The sequence below is a fragment of the Podarcis cretensis genome, assembly GCF_951804945.1.
Source record: "Podarcis cretensis genome assembly, chromosome: 10".
In the NCBI taxonomy this organism is placed as follows: domain Eukaryota; kingdom Metazoa; phylum Chordata; class Lepidosauria; order Squamata; family Lacertidae; genus Podarcis; species Podarcis cretensis.
The window spans coordinates 61,510,396-61,525,921 of NC_137179.1; the positions used below are offsets into that span (position 1 = coordinate 61,510,396).

Below are 15,526 nucleotides of genomic sequence, written 5' to 3' on the forward strand. Positions count from 1 at the left end.
AGTAATATTAAGGGCAGTTCACACAATAAATTGCTTTCTATATGCAAGCAGCCCCAGCTGTCCCTGGGTATAGCAGCTTGGATCGTAATAACAACAACAACAACAACAACAACAACAACAACAACAACAACAATTTATTTATACCCCGCCCACACAACAACAACAACAACAACAACAACAACAACAACAACAGTTTCCCCAGCCACTCTGGGCAGCTTCCAACAAAATATTAAAATACAATAGTCTATTAAACATTAAAAGCTTCCCTAAACAGGGCTGCCTTCAGATGTCTTCTAAGCCTTCAGATGTCTGTGAAAGTGTGATCCTAAACAAGTTTACAGTGGTGCCCTGCAAGACGAACGCCTCGCAAGACGGAAAACCCGCTAGACGAAAGGGTTTTCCGTTTTGGAGGCGCTTCGCAAAACAAATTTCCCTATGGGCTTGCTTCGCAAGACGAAAATGTATTGCGGGTTCCTGCGGGTTCCCCCCCCTTTCCCCCCCTTTTCCTAAGCCGCTAAGCCGCTTATCAGCTGATCCGCTTATAAGCCGCTTAACAGCTGATCGCTAAAAGCCGCTAAACCGCTAATAGCGCTAATCCGCTAAGCTGTCAATGGGCTTGCTTCGCAAGACGAGAAAACCGCTATACGAAGAGCCTCACAGAATGGATTAATTTCGTCTTGCGAGGCACCACTGTACCTAGAAAGGCCCATTGAGTTCAATCAAGCTTACTCCCATGTAGCCCTGATAAGTTAAATCCAAAAAGTTCACAATAGTAATGTTTCCAATCTCCTCCTCACCCCTGGACCCCAAAGCACTCCCATGAAGATCCTCTCTGGGAAGTTGAGTGGGGGCCACCTAAAAATATGGGCAGAACGGATGCTGGAGGTGGAGGGCGAGAATGGGAAACATTTCTTTCTTGAACTTCCTAAATCTTTTGCATGGGACTGGCAGCAATCCCTGTCACCATGGTCCTCTTTATATTTACCAATGTGAGAGCATGCGCGGAAGCGTCAAGATAAGGATAAAAATGTAATTTGTGGTCCACCTTCTAGAGCGAAAGAAGAAGGTAAGAGCTTTAGCAGAAGGACTGTGAGTTAAATTTAAGTTGATATTTCGACAGTCTTGAAATCTCAAGAGAGATAAGCGGTATCGTAAGAGCACATTAGGAGGAAGAGGTCAGCGCAAATGCTGACAGAAGATGTATGAGTATATTAGTCTGTGCACATGTTTTTTTGCCCCATCTGGAGATTATGTTTCGGCGGGGGAAATATCATATGTGAACAGACACTGTGTTTTGAAAGGGATGGAGATGGAATGTTAAAGAAAATGTAGAATTAATGTAAAGGGAGAAGGGAGTTAAGTAAATTAATACCACAATTTTTGTTAGGATTTAAAATACAAACTGAGTTAAAACAGTGGTCTCAGTCCAGAAGAATAATGAATATACTTCTGTATCACTAAAATTCTGTCCCTTGGCAGCTGATTTCTTGGCAGATTTGCTTGGGACTTATCCCAAACTAAGCATGCATGGGATTGGAACCTGATTTCTTATCCTAAATATTGGGGAAAAGTTGATATAATTAAAAGTCAGAAGTATTACCGTCAAGTCCTTTGGACGCTTACTTGGAAATTATGTCCACATTTCAGTAGGACTTCCCATCTAGGCTTTAAACATACTTAGGTCAACTTTGTTTCAACTTTTATTTCAAAGTTATTCAATTAATTTTCTGTCATATAATGTTTAACGAGGCTTTTTATTGATCATGTTACTGATAAATACTGTATCTTCAAGCTGTTTAGGTTTGGGGTCTCGTCAGGTACTTGTTAACACGTAGATTACTCTGTGGCGTACAGCATTGTACAACAGGGTACAATGGCCCCGTCTGCATTTAAAGCAGTTTCATACCACTTTAAACATGCATGGTTTTCCCCAAAACAGTCTGGAAAGTGTAAATAGTTAAGGGTGTTGAGAGTTGTTAGTAAAGGTAAAGGTACCCCTGCCCGTACGGGCCAGTCGTGTCCGACTCTGGGGTTGCGTGCTTATCTCGCTTAAGAGGCCGGGAGCCAGCGCTGTCCGCAGACACTTCCGGGTCACGTGGCCAGCGTGACGATGCTGCTCTGGCGAGCCAGCACCAGCACAGCACATGGAAATGCCGTTACCTTCCCGCTATAAAGCGGTACCTATTTATCTACTTGCACTTAGGGGTGCTTTCGAACTGCTAGGTGGGCAGGAGCTGGGACCGAACGACGGGAGTTCACCCCGCTGCGGGGATTCGAACCACCGACCATGCGATCGGCAAGTCCTAGGCACTGAGGTTTTACCCACAGCGCCACCCGCGTCCCTGAGATTTGTTAGGTGACTCCTATTCCCCTTACGGAGCTACAATTCTCCCAACGCAATTCTCCCTAAACAGCCTCATCTCAGTATACCTGAAGGAGCGTCTCCACCCCATCATTCAGCCCGGACACTGAGGTCCAGCTCCGAGGGCCTTCTGGCAGTGCCCTCCCTGCGAGAAGTAAGCTTACAGCAGGCATAGGCAAACTCGGCCCTCCAGATATATTGGGACTACAATTCCCATCATCCTTGACCACTGGTCCTGTTAGCTAGGGATGATGGGAGTTGTAGTCCCAAAACATCTGGAGGGGCTGAGTTTGCCTATGCCTGAGTTACAGGGAACCAGGCAGAAGGCCTTCTCGGTAGTGGCACCCACCCTGTGGAACGCCCTCCCACCAGATGTCAAGGAGATAAATACAGTTTTTAGAAGACACCTGAAGGCATCTCTACATAGGGAAGATTTTTTTAAAACGTTTGTTTTATTATGGTTTTATGTTCATTGGAAGCCACCCAGAGTGTCAGATGGGCAGGGCACAAGAAATAATAATTATAAAAATTATTATTTATGGAGTTTCCTGGAAAGAGGAATTGATTGCCAAATGAATTTGGAAATCGGAGCTCTGTGAGGGAAATAAGGGTCTCCTAACAACTCTTAGAAGCTACATTTCCCAGGATTATTTAAATGTATAATGCAAATGTTTGTGCTCAAAACAACAATGAGAATACCACACTGTTACAAAAAAAACCAAACTCTGCTAAAATTGTTAATAAACACTGTTTCCGGTAAATAAATGAATTGTATCTTGTCAGGATTATGCACTGGAAAAGCAGCAACCTGGGCAGATCTTGGAAAAAAGAGATACTAGCTGAGGGGAAAAAAGAACCACAGCAAAAATAGTGACCCTTAGGGATTATTGCTAGCAAACAGCGTCTGTGATTGAGCAGGATAAACCACATGAATGGGGATACTGAGACTCATCATTATAATCCTATTTGCTCTTGATATCAACATGCAATAGGTTTTCTAGGATTCCTGTAGACGGAGTCAACAGGAAATGGGGACGTGGCAAGAAAATTTACGATCATTCTGTTGACTAACGGAATGAAAATTGCAGCTAATGAAAGAGCTGTTTTGGAGTAAGAGTGACTATATAATTGGATTGCTGAGGTCAAGAAAATTTGAAATAAGTGGTTGTAGTGTTGCATACAGTGCCATACAAATTAAGGCAATACAGATAACTCTAAATGTTTTTGTAAGCAGCACTGTAGAAATGCAACATGTTGTGAAATTTAAAACATGCAAGCTGGGGTGGTTTTGGTAAGGCAAAAACTATTGATGATATTCCATGTCTGCCAAGGCAACTTGGCTTCACTGATCTGTGGTTTTTGATGCATAACATCAAAAGATGAGATCCGTAAAACATCAGAGAGATGCCCTCATTATGTTTCAGTTCATTCAGAATCTGAGAGTGCAGTTGACATAGCACATCTTGCTTCAAAATACATTTGCTGTATAAAAATATAGTCAGATAAGCTTGTCAAGCAATAGTAAACAATATATATATATATATATATATATATATATATATATATATATATATAATATCTCAAATGCAGCAGTTTCATTTTAGGAAAAGCGGGTGTTTTTACTGTGCCTCTTCAGTGAAGTACAGTCTTCTTTCTCTTCCCACCTTCACCAGCTATGTAATGGATCGAAATAATCAGAGATCGTGGGTTATAGTGTCCTGGTTTGGCTAAAGTGCTAAACCATTTAGTACTACATGAATGAGCCTTGCAGTTGTTCGTTCCCATCTCCTCCAGCAGTGATTCTGCAGGGGGGAGACTGGCGGTTTTTGCTTTCGTTTTCAATTAACCACAATTTTAGTGTTATACTCAAACCCTGAATTGTGGTTCATCTTAATTACAGTTTCTTGAAAGAAGCCAGCTTCATAAATCACAATTTGAAGTTTATTTGTCTCAGTAAACTATAGTTAACCATAACTGTGGCTTATCTGCGTTGGAACAAATTGAAAGTCTCCCATCGGTCTCATAACTACATCAGAGAGGAGAAGGGAAGCAGCAGCTGAAAAGCATGAGACTTGCTCACATAATACTAAACCAAACATATCCTATGCTTCTACCACACTAGTCTTGAGAGCCCCTCAAGCCTCAGGTTGTTGGGGAACTATGGTGAGGCGGTAGAAACCTCCATTCTGCAATCACAACTTGTTCTGTGTTGTTGGGATCCAGCCCTCTATATCTGTTACATATTACTGATATACAGTGGTACCTTGGTTCTCAAACTTAATCCGTTCCGGAAGTCTGTTCCAAAACCAAAGCGTTCCAAAACCAAGGCACGCTTTCCCATAGAAAGTAATGCAAAGTGGATTAATCCGTTCCAGACCTTTAAAAACAACCCCAAAACAGCAATTTAACATGAATTTTACTATCTAATGAGACCATTGATCCATAAAATGAAATAAATAAACAATGTACTGCAGTCACACAATCAATCCATCAATCAGTAGCTGAACTGGGTTCCACACAGTCACACACAAAAAAAAGAGCTGCAAAAACAAGAACACAAAATAAATAGCAAAAACAGACAGACCTCAGTGTAACACTCAAAACGGAAGTGTGGCACTCAAATCGAAAGTGTGGCTCTCAGAGTTAACACTCAAAACGGAGCACATTCGGCTTCCAAAAAGAGTTCGCAAACCAGAACACTTACTTCCGGGTTTGCAGTGTTTGGGTTCCAAGTTGTTTGAGTACCAAGGTGTTTGAGAACCAAGATACCACTGTACCACCATTTATTTCAGCGTTTCTCTTGCGAATAATAACTTGCATAGGATGATATTGTTGTTGTTGTACCTTCTCATCCATCCCTTTTTGTGATTGTTAAATGCCAGGGTTTTTAATTATTCCCCTCCCCCTTTCATAGGTGATTGGACTACTAGATGTCTTCACCCCAGATGTGTCCCTGGATAAATTTAATGACTTGTAAGTTTACAATTCTCTTGAAAAGTTTGGATGATATATAAATATTTGTATTTTATTTCCAAGAGGGCTGGTTGCTTTGTGGCCCTTTGGCAGTCACTGTGATATAAAAGCTAGATTCTGACTTAATTTGCTTTAAAGTGTATCTGTAGAATTACTGTCTTCCTTGAGTAAAAACAGCTAGGCCTGATTTATGCATTAGCAGGAGCACCATGGCAACTACCTTTCCAAGCAAGTATGTACTAACATTTGTCATGTTAAGGACTTGTAAGGTGTCTTAGCTGACCTGATTTGTACATTTAAAAGTATATTGGAGTTTTTCACAAGTCAAGAGTAAAGCTTACTTTGTTTTTTGTTTTTGTTTTAAATAATATTTATTCAGAATTTGAGAATTACAAAAAGAAAAAAGAAAAATACAAAAAACAGAAAAAAAATACAAAGAAAAAATACAATCATTGAAAAAGAAAAAAAAAAACAGATTAAACCTTAACTTAACTTTCTTCCTTTACTTATTTCCTTGACCTCCTCACACCTCCCATTTTTGTATTCTAGTTCAAATTGTTATATCAGCAAATCCTTCCAACCTTGTTTTTAACTTAATAATTTGTCTTAATATATTATTATTTTACATTCTCTCTTTCATCAATTTCATCAATTCATTTTTACTTAATCCTTTATATCATTTCTACCAAAACCATATAATTTTCTTTTTCCAGCATCTTTCTAACAATCCTTAATTTTACAATATTTTTGAAGATATACTTTAAATTTTTTCCAATCTTCTTCCACCGACTCTTCTCCTTGGTCCCGGATTCTGCCAGTCATCTCAGCCAATTCCATATATTCCATCACCTTCGTCTGTAAGAGTAAAGCTTACTTTGAATAAGTGGAAGTATGTTACTTCTGTCTGCTATTGCAGCTGGTAGAGGAATTTCAGCTCCACTACATTACAGTGGTGCCTCCGGTTGCGGACAGGATCCATTCCAGAGGTCCAGCCGAATCCCAAGGTTTTCGCAACCGGAGGACCGCTTCTGCGCATGCGCGCGCACCAAAACCCAGTAAAATACTTCCGGGTTTGCCACTTACGTATCCCGTTCTCATGTTGCCACCCTCCGGACCTCTTTAGGAGGAGGCACACGTACGAGGGCCTCAGAAGATGATCTCAGGGTCCTGGTAGGTTCATATGGAAAGAGACAGTCCTTGAGGTCTTGAGGTCCTGAGCCATTTAAGGCTTTACAGTGGTACCTCTGGTTACGTACTTAATTTGTTCCAGAGGTCCGTTCTTAACCTGAAACTGTTCTTAATCTGAAGCACCACTTTAATAATAATAATAATAGTAATAATCGTAATAATAATAATAAATTTTATTTATACCCCGCCCTCCCCAGCCAAGACCAGGCTCAGAGCAGCTAACAACCAATAATAAAAACAAGTTGATCAAAATACAATTTTAAAAACAATATTAAAATACAACATTAAAACATTAGGATGCAGGCTCTTCACAGGAGGAGAAAGGAAAAAGAAAGAGGGGGAGGGAATCAAACTGATTCTAAGCCAAAGGCCAGGCGGAACAACTCTGTCTTACAGGTCCTGCGGAAAGAAATCAGATCCTGCAGGGCCCTGGTCTCATGAGACAGAGCATTCCACCAGGCCGGAGCCAGTGTTAAAAAGGCCCTGGCTCTGGTTGAGGCTAATCTAACTTTCTTAGGGCCCGGGACCTCTAGGGTGTTGCTATTTATGGACCTTAAGGTCCTCCGTGGGGCATACCAGGAGATGCGGTCCCGTAGGTACAAGGACTTTAGCTAATGGGGCCTGCCGTGCCGCCGCCACGTGATTTCTGTTCTTTTTTTAAAAAAAAATAATTTTTAGTAACTGACCAATCAAATCAAATCAAATCACATCACATAAATTCCGAATTACAAAGCCGAATTTTAATTTTTTTGTTGGGGGTACCCATATTTCAAGTTCCGAAGGGGATTCCAAACATCTTCTTGCTTCTGCATTAATGTCCACAAATCTGTCCAAATAATGTTCACAATTCTATCCAGTCCTATCTTGCTGTTTCCACATCTCCTCTTGTTATTTTCATATATTTTTCTTTTTTCTTTGTGATCTCTTCTGATAATCTCCTTAAGCAGGCAAACACAAATTGTAATCCTGTGTGAATTTTTCCGTTCGTCCGATAACCATATCGAGATGGTTTCCATGTATCATCACTTCCATAAATAAAAGCACTCTTTCCATCATTAATCTTTGCAAATCTGTCGCCTTCTTTAGTCCTCTGAGGAGGTTCGCCCGCTGTATGAAAACAAATGCATTCCTCCTCCCAGACATAAGTCTTTCGACAGAACTTGCCAAAATGGCGACGCTGTTTTTTACTGCGTCATCCCAAAGCTCTTGTACTTTCCACGATCTCCTTAAAACATGCTTTTGGCTAAAAATTATCTCCACACAGTCTTAAATCATCCAGCTTAGGTCATTTAAGCGGCATTTCTGACTTGTGGGGGGGGGGGTTTATTGGTTAATCACATAAAAGAAAGAAATGAAAGTTTCCCCCCCCCCATCCAGTCCCGTTGCCGACATACCGAGCCTTGGTGTGTCTTCTCATGATATATTCCTGTTTATCCGACCCGTCTTCTTTATCAGAGATCCCTTCAATTAGCAGTCTTTACTCCCCATTCTTCCTTGAAATATGTGCATTTGCTTCTTTCTAATTGTTTCTTTTGAAGTTGCTGCAGCTAGTGGCGCGAATCAGAGACAGCGTCCAGGAGAGCCAAAGTCCACACAAGGGCTTTCTGCCTAGTGCCCCCACCCCCTCGAGTTCGGGGGTGGTATATGTGGACACAGCAGGCAAGGGCAGTCCCCCCCATCTCCTTGGGGGGGGGAGGGAGGCTGCATACTCCCATCACAGCCTCTTAATTACCTCGTGTGGGTCGGAGAGGTGTTATTGTCGGCCATCTTCCAATGCGCCCCTAGTGGCCCCCCCATGATTTCTGTTCTCATCCTGAAGCAAAGTTCTTAACCCGAGATATTATTTCTGGGTTAGTGGAGTCTGTAACCTGAAGCGTCTGTAACCTGAAGCGTATGTAACCCGAGGTACCATTGTATAGGTCAAAACCAGCACTTTAAATTGGGCCCGGAAACTAATTGGTAGCCAGTGCAGTCGGACTAGGATCTGTATAATATGCTCAAACCGTTTTGCTCCAATGAGCAACCTGGCCGCTGAATTCTGCGCCAGCTTAAGTTTCCTAACCATCTTCAGAGGCAGCCCTACGTATAATGCAGATAGAGAGAACAGGGTGGCGTGGGGGCTACACCTGGTTCATCTTTTGGTATACATAGATGAGCTGGTCTACAGGTTTCTCCCATTTTCTTCTTAATGTGTACACAGCAGTGCAAACCCCAAGCTTTTATTTAAAAGCCTGCGCACAGAATGCAGCTTCGGCAAGCTACTCTCATTAACTACCTGTGTGTTCTAGGAGCAATTAGCGAGCTATCAGCAATTGGCTTTGAAATATTCATGAGCTTTCAGCAAATTAGCTATAATAAAATTGCCGGGTGAGCACACATCTATGTTTTCATTATTCAAGATTACCCACACACTCTGAAGATTATTAACCTTGGTTCCTTGCGTATCTGAGTTATTGATGAGGGAGCTTTGTTTGCTTCCTTTGCACTAAATATAGACGAAATGTTCCGGCTTCTCCACCTCCCATTCTGCCTATTTAGTCACTTTGTATGAATTGCATTGCTCCCACTTTGAAACTTGAATAATTGAAGAGTATAGGGTGGAATTTCCATCACAGCCTAAGGCACTGCCATCGCATCATTTTATGTTGTTGTTTAGTCGTTTAGTCGTGTCCGACTCTTCGTGACCCCATGGACCAGAGAACGCCAGGCACTCCTGTCCTCCACTGCCCCCCGCAGCTTGGTCAGACTCATGCTGGTAACCTCGAAAACACTATCCAACCATCTCGTCCTCTGTCGCCCCCTTCTCCTTGTGCCCTCCATCTTTCCCAACATCAGGGTCTTCTCCAGGGAGTCTTCTCTTCTCATGAGGTGGCCAAAGTACTGGAGCCTCAGCTTCACAATCTGTCCTTCCAGTGAGCACTCAGGGCTGATTTCCTTCAGAATGGAGAGGTTTGATCTTCTTGCAGTCCATGGGACTCTCAAGAGTCTCCTCCAGCACCATAATTCAAAAGCATCAATTCTTCGGCGATCAGCCTTCTTTATGGTCCAGCTCTCACTTCCATACATCACTACTGGGAAAGCATCATTTTATACATGTTTATTATTGAGTAAGTGCCATTAAATTCAGTGAAATTTAGAAAACATCTATAGTTGTAGGTTGCAAGTCAGTGTGAGATCTAAAGCTAAGAGAGATTTTGATCCAAAGCATTATGGAAGCCCTTATAATTATATTGAATCAATCCAGTTTTATCATTTAATGACTAGTATAAAATTGTGTCTGGCAACTAATGGCATTAACTACCAGTCAGTATTTCTTGCTTGACTGCAAGTGGCATGTTTACAGTCGTTTTTTGAAAGCATAAACTGATTGCGGTGTTTGGTTAAATAAATCTTGCCTTAAACACAAGCTTGCAAAATAGCACCTAAGTAATTCTCAGAAATGATTGTTTTGTAATATTAATGTTTTTATTTGAATTGGTGTGTTGTTTTGTCAAGCAAAATGGTTTCTCTTTTTTTTAGCTACCTTGTCATGCCGTTTATGGGAACAGACTTGAGTAAAATAATGAAGCATGAGAAACTAACTGAAGACAGAATCCAGTTCCTGGTCTATCAAATGTTAAAGGGCCTAAAGGTTAGATCTCTCTCCCCCCTCATCCCCCCCTCTCCGTTTTTGTTTGTTTTATACGCTAGACTTTTCCTAAGATCTTGTGGTTAGGAAATTGGGATTGTGCTGCAAGCTCCTTCACACACAAATTGCCAATTCCTTTCATGGTCTCTTTAGCTATGGTGTAGCGCATTCTTCCCAATCTATTTCCCTTCAGATATCACTAGACCAGACACCCCCAAACTCGACCCTTCAGCTGTTTGGGACTACAACTCCCATCATCCCTAGCTAACAGGACCAGTGTTCAAGGATGATGGGAAAACAGCTGGAGGGCCGAGTTTGGGTGCCTGCACTAGACTATAGCTACCATCAGCTCTGAACATTGGCCATGCTGACTAGCTGATGGGACTGGTCAGGGGGAGAGGCTGGTAGAGTGTCACATCTGAACTAGTACTAACTAGACAGGATTGCAAATGGGGGGGGGGGGAATTCAGGGTTTGGTCTGCAAGCCCTAGTTGAGCGGGAATCTACCTAACGCTCATGCAATAGTGTTACATTTGAATCGGTGAGCAAGTTTCTCTCATATTTATTTCTAGACATATTTATAGGTCCTCTTTTAGAGCATAGTCTTCCCCAGACAGCTGACAGAACTGTAGTAAGGTATGAAATGCTCTTAAAAGCAAGCCATTTTAAAACAGCAACATATCACGACGAAAACAGCAGCTTAGACTCCAGTAATTAAGACATAGCACTCAGGCTCAGTAACTTAAGCCAGCATTACTATAAGATCTTAAGGCAACCTGAAACAAATGCATTTTTTTAAAAGCTTATAATGTTGGGCCTTTTACAGCCCAATAGGGAAAGAGTTCCACAATCTAGAGAGTCACCACAGAAGAGACCCTGTCTCTCATGCCAACCTACTGATTTGACATGCAGGTTTGGAGCATCAAATTAAAACTGTACTTCTTTCCTTAGAATTACAGTTACTGCAGTTCGGCTGTGTAGACAGGCTTCTGAATATGGACCCCTAACAGATGGGTACCTAGAGCTGCATGAGAGTAGCCCCATAAAATAAATTCCATGTTCACCCATCAGCTGTTTGGAAGACATAGCACAGGAATGAATTTGGTCCTTAAAGGGACCCCTGACCATTAGGTCCAGTCGTGGATGACTCTGGGGTTTGCGGCACTCATCTTGCTTTATTGTCTGAGGGAGCCAGTGTATAGCTTCCGGGTCATGTGGCCAGCATGACTAAGCTGCTTCTGGCAAACCAGAGCAGTGCACAGAAACGCCATTTACCTTCCCACCAGAGCGGTACCTATTTATCTAGTTGCACTTTGATGTGCTTTCGAACTGCTAGGTTGGCAGGAGCAGGGACTGAGCAACGAGAGCTCACCCCGTCGCGGGGATTCGAACCGCCAACCTTCTGATCGGCAAGTCCTAGGCTCTGTGGTTTAACCCACAGCACCACCCACGTCTCTGAATTTAGTCTTTATTCTTCCTCAACTGTTTCTTTTAGAGGTTGGTCATGGGCACTATTGGATCACTTGGCTCGCTCCTCCCTGCTTGACAGAAATGTTATATTATTACTGACTTTTGATCCCATTGTGAAAGGGCAGGGCCCACTTTAAAATGCATGCTGTCTGATCTTATTACCATGGCCTGCTTCAGGAAAAAAAGGTCTCGGCGTAAGTGAAATGTGGTTGCAGACTGCATCTTGACCTAGATTTATTGGCTAAAACCCAGGGTTCTTACTGTTGTATTTGTATCCATCCTGAGAGCAAGAGAGCTGGCCTACAAAGTTTGAATAACTGAGTGAAAAGGGCATGCCAAAAGAGAGGGAATGGGGTGTTAATATTAATGGCAAATGGATTCCTTTAAAAAAAAAACCTATGTAAAAAGGACAACAAAGAGAAATCTGTAGTTTGCCTGCTAGATGGAAATGACAAGAGTGAAGGATTAAGAATAAAGTGTATCTTGTGATCAGATATATCCCTTAGTTTTGTTGGACTGTTGGTATTGTTAAGTTGTGGGTTAACATAGCAGACGACACAGCGATTTCTCCAAAGCAGCTCTTTATTTGTAAGCTGGAACAGAACTGAACCGAGGAGCTCAGTCAGCCTGCTTATATAGAGCTCCAGAACAATTGTAACTGTTGGAACTTTCTAAAACTATCCAATCACTGAACGTCACTTTTGATCCTTCATTTGCATAACTATCTACAGTATCCCCCTGCTGGCCCAGGATGAGAACTTCAGTACATAACAGGCATATTCAGTACTTTGAATCCAACTTAGTACTTCTGAGTCCAGATTTAGACTGCAGTCCTGTATTTAATTTAAAAAGGTAAAGGACCTCTCGATGGCTAAGTCCAGTCAAAGGCTAAGTCCAGTTAAAGCCGGTGTTTGTCTTCAAACAACTTTCCGGGTCATGTGGCCAGCAGGACTAAACCACTTCTGGCACAACGGGACACCGTGACGGAAGCTAGAGGGTATGGAAACACAGTTTACCTTCGTGCCACAGTGGTACCTATTTATCTACTTGCACTGGCATGCTTTCAAACTGCTAGGTTGGCAGGAGCTGGGGCAGAGCAATGGGCACTCACCCTGTTGTGGGGATTTGAACCGCTGACCTTCTGATCAGCAAGCCCAAGAGGCTCAGTGGTTTAGACCACAGCGCCACCTGCATCCTTTGTATTTAATTAGCTGAGAGTAAGCACTGTTGAACTTAATGGAACTTACATATGAGTAGATAGCTACGTATAGAATTGCACAGCTAGTGCAATTCTATGTACTGTGTTTTACTGTTTATTTGCCTATTTCTCTTCTGCTGTTTCTCTTGCTTTTCTTTCTTTCTTTTTTAAAAAGGTGCTGCCTAGGAATCAGCCATGCTATTAGGGCCTTACACAATGGGTTCGGAGGCAGGACACTCTTGCCTGGTGGGTGAGAAAATGCAGTGCAGTTTCCCTGCCTCACACAGTCTCTCATGTTTGTCTGAACTGGCCCTTTATCTCAGTAAGAAATGAAGGCAGAAAAGCAGCAAGAAGATAAAGTTATTCAGGCAGCCTAGAATACATATTTTTTAAGCATTTCAGTTTCAGTGAGGCATCAGAGACGAAGGAATCACTGTAAGGAAAGGGGAAATAAATAGTTTGTCTGGTTGCCACAATTCTTCTACACCCTGCAATAGAAATAGTTACAGGTAGGTAGCCATGTTGGTCTGCCATAGTCGAAAAAATTTCCTTCCAGTAGCACCTTAGAGACCAACTAAGTTTGTTATTGGTATGAGCTTTCGTGTGCATGCACACATCTTCAGATACCTGCAATAGAAATGATTGCCTTCATTGTTCATAGGGCAAGTTATTCATCCTCTGATGAAAACCCTATAGCGGCCTGTCTCTTACCAAAATATTTGTTCCCTTGTTTGGTGTAGATCACGAGTACAAGTCTAGCCACTATCTCCATTTGAATTCTAAATGTATCTTGGATCTACGCAGAATGTGCTAAATGGAGTAGAAGAAGCACATAATTGTGCAGTTGTGCAAAACATGTCAAACAACCTTGCACACGAAAAGGAAAAGAAAGGTCCTCTACTTTTCATGACTAACAGAATAGACAAAGTCCTCAGGACGCAATTCCCAACTAAGAGACGTTAACTCTTAACGTCTAGCTTTTAACACTTTTGTACCGCGTTTAGTTTTATTGGGAATATTTGCACCACATCAGAGCCGTGAAACGTGACCTGTACAAACGCTACTTCCAATTCCACTCTCGCTGATCCAGATGTTTTCTGTATAGACTTACATGTCAGTGACTTATTAAATCCACTTCACATAGAGGCACAGTGAGCTTGTAATGTAGCCATTGGTTCCTTGCTTTCCACACACATCATTAAATGTCCAAACTGTTGTCTGGTTTTGTGTTCAACCTAAACAAACATAGTTATCTAGGGGGGAAATCAGTAAGGAGATTATCTACCTTGAGGGACATTTCTGTGCCTGAGCAGCAATCACACAAAGCCCACTCCACACTGCCCTTGGTTCACCTTTAAGCTATTGTTTAGCTCAAAATGCTGTGTGTGCATTTCGGTTTTGACATGATTTTGCGGGAGGCTTATCAACTCGCATGCTGCTTTTGATTGCATGCAGTTGCTTCTTATCTCAGGCCCAGTTTGCATACTCCTTCTGGAAACAGCCCTAACCGCCATGCACAAAACAAGAACTGTAACGGAAACTGATGTTATTTTTATGTTATGTTTGGATATCTCTTTTGAAATTGTTGATTTGTTTTCTCTCTTGGTTATCTAAGTGAAATTCAATAAAAAGAAATGAAAAAAACAAAAAAAACCAAGAGCATTTAAAGCGGCAATTTACATCGCTGCTTCTCTGTGTGAGTGAGTCCCAAATGCAGGTCCTGTGTTCTTGGTAAGAATAGCAAAGCAGTATAGCCTCTCTCTGTCAGACTGTTTCCTCTGCACTTCTATCTCATGGATATTGGCTTGTAGCCTAAGTTAAGGAAACACATGGAAGGAAAGTTCCCCATTGCCTCCTTCCCATTTGCGGGTGGCACTGTGGTCTAAACCGTTGAGTCTCTTGGGGTTGCCGATCAGAAGGTCGGCAGTTCGAATCCCCGCAACAGGGTGATCTCCTGTTGCTCTGTCCCAGCTCCTGCCAACCTAGCAGTTTGAAAGCACACCAGTGCAAGTAGATAAATAGGTACCGCTGCGGCGGGAAGGTAAATGGCGTTTCCGAGCACTCTGTTTTCCATCATGTTGTGCCAGAAGCGGTTTAGTCCTGCTGGCCACAGGACCTGGAAAACTGTCTGTGGACATTCGCCGGCTCTCTCGGCCTGAAAGCAAGATGAGTGCCGCAGCCCCATCATCGCCTTTGACTGGACTTAACTGTCCAGGGGTCCTTTACCTTTTTGTTTTTACCAGTGAATCCTTCTACAAGGCCTCTGGAGATGCTGGGGACCTTGCCTGAACAATGTGGAATAGTTTGCAGTGGGGAGGAATGCCCAAGAAACTTTCCTTCCATGAACATCCTTCAGTTTAACTTACCTTAGGATCCAAGCCCATTTTTGAGCAATTTCCCCCTTCCCCAGCAGTCCCCATTAATATACCCCATCCCATGTTGATCAGGTTTTGGTGTAGATGGGGAAGGGAGGAATAGGAATCTTCTTCTCACGTGAACTTTCTTAACTGTGCAAAACTCTGGGGGAGTTGAGGAGCCTCTACTTCGAAATGAAATGAGTGAGGCTTTCTTCAGCAGTAACCCGCAACTCTCGCTCCAAAGTGCAGTTCTTGGTTTGAACGTGGCACACAGAGCTTGGACTCCTTAAGAATATTCACCTTCAAATCAACAAGAGAGTTGTGGATTGGTGCCTAAGCAGTCCTCACTC

At 42.4% G+C, this 15,526-nt stretch overlaps 1 protein-coding gene across 1 annotated transcript in view; it reads left to right on the forward strand.

Annotated features, from left to right (window-relative positions):
- The window catches only part of MAPK12 (mitogen-activated protein kinase 12), a 46,275-nt gene that overhangs the window by 8,734 nt on the left and 22,015 nt on the right, over positions 1–15,526 (forward strand). The window contains exons 3-4 of the mRNA XM_079994336.1: positions 5,277–5,335; positions 10,043–10,154. Coding sequence (XP_079850462.1) covers positions 5,277–5,335; positions 10,043–10,154 — 171 coding nt within the window. The remainder of the gene's footprint in view (positions 1–5,276; positions 5,336–10,042; positions 10,155–15,526) is intronic.